Source organism: Neovison vison, chromosome 8, assembly GCF_020171115.1.
Source record: "Neovison vison isolate M4711 chromosome 8, ASM_NN_V1, whole genome shotgun sequence".
Taxonomy (NCBI): Eukaryota; Metazoa; Chordata; class Mammalia; order Carnivora; family Mustelidae; genus Neogale; species Neogale vison.
In genome coordinates, this window is record NC_058098.1 from 5,077,256 (window position 1) to 5,084,453 (window position 7,198).

The 7,198-nt window shown below is 53.1% G+C and overlaps 1 protein-coding gene across 4 annotated transcripts in view; it reads left to right on the forward strand.

Moving 5' to 3' along the window:
- The window catches only part of PMEPA1 (prostate transmembrane protein, androgen induced 1), a 54,206-nt gene extending 47,946 nt beyond the window's left edge, over positions 1-6,260 (forward strand). For all 4 annotated transcript variants that reach the window (XM_044262772.1, XM_044262773.1, XM_044262775.1 and 1 more), the window contains exons 3-4: positions 1,644-1,697; positions 2,160-6,260. In XM_044262772.1, coding sequence (XP_044118707.1) covers positions 1,644-1,697; positions 2,160-2,708 — 603 coding nt within the window. In that variant the 3' untranslated portion in view covers positions 2,709-6,260. The remainder of the gene's footprint in view (positions 1-1,643; positions 1,698-2,159) is intronic.
- The last annotated feature ends 938 nt before the right edge of the window (positions 6,261-7,198 follow it).

Sequence of the window (7,198 nt, forward strand, 5' to 3'; positions counted from 1 at the left end):
ATCCCAGCACTGCCTCTTAACTGCTGGGCCCACTCAGCTCTCAGCGAACCGACCTCAGCCTGCCTTGCGGGTTTCTTGGGAGAAATGAGATGGTGCTTTAAAGAGTGCTCAGTGCAGTGTCCGGCACCAGGGCAGCGATTGAAACACTACTAATACTGGTAATGAACGGCCTTCGATGAGCCCCTGAGCAGCGAGGTTGCATGTCTGCTTGCTAAGTCCTAGCACTGGAAGGGACTAGACTCCTGTGAGTCTTCATGGGGTTAAGTGCATGCTTTACTGGCGGGACAGCATTGGGAGCCCCAGAGCCCCCCAGTGGCCATTTAGGTAACTGCCGTTCTCTGGGCAACCCGTGCACCCCACACACCCCCCTTTTGGGCCCCACATTGTAGGTGAGAATGTCTTACCTGGGAACTCTCAAGAAAACAGGCCCCCAAGGAAACTTTTAGGGTGATAGATACGTTATTTTGATTGGAGCGATGGATCTCTGGTGTAGACCCATGCCAAAACTTAACCAAATTGCGTACTTAGAGGACGTACAGTTTATTGTATCTGTTAACATCTGTGGAAAGCTGTGAGATTTAAAGAAGACATTTCTACCCGCCCCCCCACCCCTGGGACCAGGGCGATCTATCACCACATAACTGTCTGGGCTTCCCTGTCAGACAAACTAATCCTGGCTTGGGGGTCCCCCTTCCCTGACCCTTGGGGCTCTCCCCAAGGCCTGAAATCCACGTGGTGTGCCAGCATGTCCCCCACCCCGAGCCCGTGTAGCAAGCTTCACGAGGCCTGGCGCAGCGGTCCTGGCACATTCCATCTTTGCTGACGGTTGGAGTCATTTGGGGGCAGAACAGGCATGTGAGGGCACTTGGCTTGTCTCATTAACCAGCTTTGTCCATATTTCTTCACCTGTGAACAGGACTCCTGATACACAGGTGGGGACTGAAAAGAGATAAATAAATACAGAGACAAGTTGATTACAGATAGGAGAGCTGCTGGGAAGGAAGTTAGCCACGGCAGGGTTGTTACTGGGGGAGGGCGCTTTAAACAGTGGTGTCAGGGGAAGTCTGCGGGGCTGGCTGGGCAGCAGGGTGGCCGGTGCGAAGGCCCTCGGGGGCGTGCATAGCAGAGAGCTGGAGAGCATGTCCGCATGGCCCCCAGTACTTCCATAAAGTCACAGAGTGCTACATGCACTCCAGGCATATTCTACCTTGAGAAAGTTCTGGAAGTTAAGTAACTTACCAGGGTCGCACCGTGAGCCCGTGGGCCAGGTTACAGGAGGGCTAGATCACGCCAGGCTTTCTCATCAGCCACTTCACAAGCTCATGTGGACCCACTCGAAGGTGCAGGGGAAGCTCCGGAGGGTTTTGAGGAGGGGCCCACAAATCAAACGTCTGTTCTGGAAAGTGTGGGTGGAGGGGTGAATTTTCAGGGGACAGTGCGGAGAACAGTGTGGCCGTTGTGGTCCTGTCCGAGACATGGTGGGGGCCCAGGCCAGGGTGGACGGGTGGATGGGTGGGGATGGAAAGTAGTGGTTGGCTGCCAGCTCTCTTTGCAAATAGAAGACCTCAGGGTCAAAGCCAGTTAACCCTTTGGCGCCCTCCTCGGTTCCTCCCACTAACCCTGCTCCTGTCCTCTCCACACAGGAAGGATGCCTCTGGCCTTCAGAGAGCACAGTGTCGGGCAACGGAATCCCAGAGGTGAGACCCTGCGCCGCCTCCGGTCCCCTCCCTGCCTGTCCCCCAAGGTGCTGTAGTGGATGCCTGAGGCCATCTGCCCACGGGGTCCCCTTTCCCAGCCAGAGGTGCCTCCTGTGGCTGCTGGGCTCATCCCGGTGCCCTTCTCTGAAGAACTGTCCTTGGCTGCTGGGATCCTTTGCAGGAGTATGTTACCTGCGCCCTGCCCACAGGGAGCGGCCCTGATGTCTGCAACCTGGAGGGCAGAAGTTGCCCCTGTGTCAGCTCGGCCGTGGTGTTCCTAGCCGGGGCTACCTAGTGGCGGGCCAGGGCTGGACTCCCCGCTCAGCAGAGCCCACTGCTGCCGATTCTCCCTCCCGCAGAGAGCAGAGAGTCGGGCAGCCCGAAACCCCACCTCCACGCCCTCCCCACCCCCGCCTGGGGTCCTGCTTCTGTGGGGCCCTCACTCTGCTCTGCCCCCTCCAGCCACAGGTCTATGCCCCTCCGAGGCCCACCGACCGTCTGGCCGTGCCCCCCTTCACCCAGCGGGACCGCTTCCACCGCTTCCAGCCCACGTACCCCTACCTGCAGCACGAGATCGACCTGCCGCCCACCATCTCGCTGTCGGACGGGGAGGAGCCCCCGCCCTACCAGGGCCCCTGCACCCTCCAGCTGCGGGACCCCGAGCAGCAGCTGGAGCTGAACCGGGAGTCGGTGCGCGCACCCCCGAACAGAACCATCTTCGACAGCGACCTGATGGACAATGCCATGTTGGGCGGCCCCTGCCCCCCCAGCAGTAACTCGGGCATCAGCGCCACATGCTATGGGGGCGGCGGGCGCATGGAGGGGCCGCCCCCCACCTACAGCGAAGTCATCGGGCACTACCCTGGGTCCCCCGCCTTCCAGCACCAGCAGAGCAGCGGGCCGCCCTCCTTGCTGGAGGGAACCCGGCTCCACCACGCGCACATCGCTCCCCTGGAGAGCACAGCTGCCTGGAGCAAAGAGAAGGAGAAACAGAAAGGGCACCCTCTCTAGGAATCCCGGGGCCGGGCCGGGGCAGCAAGGAGGTAAAAGGCGAAACACTCCGCACCTCTTAGACGAGAAGACAGAGGAGGACTGGGCGGCACCCACAACGTTCGGCGCGTCACCATCCTCTCCCCCTCCCTCTGTGTATAAATATTTACATGTTCTGTCTGGTCTGAATGCACAAGCTAAGAAAGCTTGCAAAAAAACCACGTTTCTTCGTTGAGCTATGTCTTGAAGGCAAAAGAGAAAAAAAAACCCACAAAATCTACCCTAGTCTTTTATGTTTCTAGTTGAGCTGCGTGCGTGAATGCTTTTCTTTTGTTTATGATGATTTCACTTAACTTTAAAGACATATTTGCACAAAACCTTTGTTTAAAGATCTGCAATATTATATATATAAATATATATAAAATAAAAGAAACTGTATTGTGAGGGCAGGAGTATTTTTGTATTAGAAGAGGCCTATTAAAAAAAAAAGTTGTTTTCTGAACTAGAAGAGAAAAAAAAATGGCAGTTTTGGAGTGCCAACTCAGAAAGCGTGTATTACCTTGTAAAGAAAAAAAAAGTACAAAGCAGGGGTTTAGAGTTATTTATATAAATGTTGAGCTTTTGCACTATTTTTTAATATAAATATGTCAGTGCTTGTTTGATGGAAACTTCTATCATGTCTGTCGAGACTTTTAAGGGAGAAATGTCAAAATTTCACAGTCTACGTCAGGCAGAGGGCAGGCTCTACACGGAGTTTGGAGAAGCTTCCAGAGGGGGCTGCTTTCCTGTGACGTGGAAGCTTCTGGCTAGCGATAGGTTATTACCTCGTTATACATTCCCCCATCGGAGGAGACCTGATGTCCCCCTCCGGTCCAGAACAGCCTTCGGATGGCAGATGAGATAGGGAAGTTACTCTTCGGCACCAAATTCCAGGTGGTGGCTTTGCATTTCCTGAGATGAAAATAAACTTACTGAAGAATTTAGTTTTTCTTCCTGTTTCTTTAAGCATGAAGCCCCACCTCCACCCCACCCCGGGAAGGGGCTAAGGTGCCCCTCTCCAGCTCCAAGAGGGGCTCGGGTGGCTGCTTTGCGTGGAGTGCTTTGGGGTGATCGGGTTGGCTCCAGGATTTTTCCGCTGAGGTTGGTGGAGCGCCCCCCCCCCCCCCGGCAGATCAGAAAGGCCCAAAGTATTAGGAACTTGACCTCATCCCTGTCTTTCTTTTTACGTAGCCATTGTCACTCAACGGCCACCAAACGGAACACCAGAGGTGAGAAAGCGACATGCCCGGATTTCTCCCGGACATGAAAAAGGGTTAACACAAAGGAAACAGTCAAACCTGTGCTTTATGTTTTCAAAGCAGAATTCTTGACCTTCTGCTCTCCTGCATTTTCATCCCCTCTCCCCGTGGAAACAATCACGTTTGCTGTGTTTATCTATCTGTGTTTTCATAGCCTCTCTAGCAGATACCAGGATTTTACTGAGTAGATTTCGGTGTGGGAGGACCCCTTGGTGACGGTGGGCTGGTGAGGACGCGTGAGTCGGCACACGTGTGTGCGCGGTGGTGACAGGCGGGACGGTGGCTGGAGGTTCAGCCCCTCCCACTGAGGACTTGTTCACATTCCATGGGGTGACCCCCCCAAATGGAAGAGCAGCACCCTGTCCAGCCCCTTTCGAAAGACCGCACAGAGCTAGCTGGCTTCATTTTGGCAGACTGCTAACTAGCGGACTAACATCAGAGGAGGCTTAAGGGCAATAACTCTTGTTTTTAAGCAACTTTTTTATGACTTAAAAACCCTGAGAACCGTTTTTGAAGTTCTGACCCTTTGAACTCTATTTATATATACATTTTCAGAAACATGGTGACCAGCAGATAAACACGGAGAGTCTGAGCGTCTGTTGACCAGCTTGGCAGAAAGTTCTTATACTTTGACAATGAAACCTGCCTCTCCGTGGGGGTCTTCAGCCTAAACTTGACTTCTCAAAGGGGATTGTTTTCAGAAGTCGTGCAGAGAAATTGGTATAATTTGTCCTAAAAGGTACAGGGACACATTTATAGAAAAACTTTTTAAAAACTGTATCTTTCCTTTATGTGAAGAGTCTGCCTAGTGCCTTAATGAGGAAGCAGGGCTCTCTTGCCACCAGTTGGGGGCATCCCTGGGCAGTGACCCGATCACCCAGGGACTGGCCTTCCCACTCGAGGTCAACAAAGGGTTGCTGCTGCTTCTCAAATGTCCCCGTTGCCCTCTCGTGTCCCGCCCCGCCTGCTCTCCACGGGGGATGTGCCTGGCTCCGTCGGGCGATCCTGTTCCTGCCTCCACCCTCTTGTCCAATACTGTGTTTGACTCCCATGGGAGTTGTCAGCCCAGAAGTGGCTCTCGGTTGTGCGGGCAGCGGCAGCCCCAAGTGTACCCGAGGTCCTCTTGAGCCAAACTCTGAATCCTGTCACTTGGAGGTGCGTTTGGAAGGAGGCGGGGGAGTGGCTTCCTGACCTCAGCTGGCTTGAGGGCAGAACACGCCCCTCCGAATGTACCCCAGGAATCAGGGCTCAATGCTGTGGCGCCCCTGGGCTCCAGGCCATGCAGATGCCAGTTGCAGGGGTTCATGGCAGAGCAGCTAGTCGAAGTCAGGGCGCATCCCAAGAAAACCGGTGGGGTGTGTTTCTGGAAACAACTGTTGGAGCTAAGCTCTCGGTTTCTCTGCTGGACCCCAGAGCTGCGGCTGCACTCATTCCTCTAGATGTTGACTGTCATGCCATTATCTTTAAAAAGGCTTTGAGCACCCCTGAGGAGAACTTTTTTCCAGTAAAAAGTTTGGGGTCCTCGGCAGTAGCTGGTTGGAGGGGGACCAGGTTGGGTTTCCTCTACTCCTCGTTTCCCTGCTTGTCAATCATGCTTCCTCCCAAGGAAGAGCATTTCCCCCGACAAAGGCCAGGTCTCCACAGACCCTGAGAGCCATCCCTGTCCCACCCCTGCCCTGAAGCCCAGTGTTCTTTGCAAAGAGCTAATCCCCCCCCATCCCCACCCCCACCCCGAAAGTCTGGCGAACACAAGGGCAGGGCGAGAACCGAGTCCATGCCCTGTCCTCGTCTCTGCGCATTGTATGTTTCACAAATTGCTTTCTACATGCACACAAAGCTTCCAGGTCCACAAAACATCCCAGTGAAAGGGAAAAATAAAAGTGTTTTATTTTTGTTTGTTTGTTTGTTTGTTTGTTTTTTCTGGAAACTGCTTCAAATCTTGCTGTATCTATAGAGCCCAGAAGGACATGTTCTCGTTTGCCTGCCTGATTCCATGGTGGTGTGCTGACAGCACGCTTTTACGTTGCGTTCTTGGCGTTGGAGCCGCTCTCCTTTGCAGCCCTGTTTCCCAAGTTCTGTTCAAGTTCAACTCATGTAAATTCTCCGTGGCACGCTGGGTGCTGCGCCCACGTTGCTGCTGCATAAGACTCTGTACTTGGATGCCAATCCACAGGCCTGATGAAATCGCTTGTTGTGTATCAATAATCATTAGTGGCAATGATGACATTCTGAAAAGCTGCAATACTTATACAATAAATTTTACAATTCTTTGGAATGAGGCTTTTTTACTTCTTTGACCATCTTGACTTCCCCTGTCCCCCACTGCTCTCAGCAACGCTCCCGGGGTCCATTTGGCGGGATGGAAGAAAGCTGATGAGTTGCTGGGGGCCTTGAGCGATTCCCTAGACCTTTGTCCCAGTTCAGGCAGCATCTGGGGAGCCCAGTGAAAACACTAGCTCAAGCAGGTGGTTCTAGTGAACGGGGTTAAAATCAACCCACCCCTTTTACTAATTAGGGTTAAGAGATCTTGCAAGACATTACCTGTTTTTCCTCCCTCTTGGAAAAATCATTCTCTATAGCATGCCAAAAACTCTGATAAGGTCTGCAAGAAAGAAACTGCCCAAGGTGAGTCGCTTACAGAAGTAAACATTGAAGCGTGAATTTGTATAAAGGGATACATCAAGGGTGTGCTCCCAGGGGAAACGGGAATTGGGAAGAGGAAAAACGAAGCAGGATAGGGATGACTTTAGGCAAAGTCCTCACCTCAGCCAGCTCGCAAAGATCCCAAAGGGACCTGTGGGTACCTCTGGCGGGTAAGGTGCTTCTGGGTGAGAAGTAGACTCATGTTCCTGGCTTGTGTGTGTCAGAGTGTAGCAGCGGGGGAGCGTCACAAGCCCCAGGGCTGTTCCCCGAGGATGCTCCCAGGTACTGGCCCTTGGTAATACCTGTGGATGCCGGGGCAGGGGGAAAAGGAACCTAAAAGCATCCCGGGGGATCTGAGTGGGCTACCCACAGTGCCCCCTACATTAACTCATATTTAGAACCATCTGACACCTGTTGGCATTTTTTAAAAAAAATCAGCCCAAACAGTTAATTCCCCAGGGATGCCCAGTGTTTGGCCTCATCCCCACAGTTCCACAAGCTTCTGGTGTACAGAGTCCTACAGTCAGGGACTTGAGGCACACATCTATCTTACTTGTTCCCTCTCTCTGG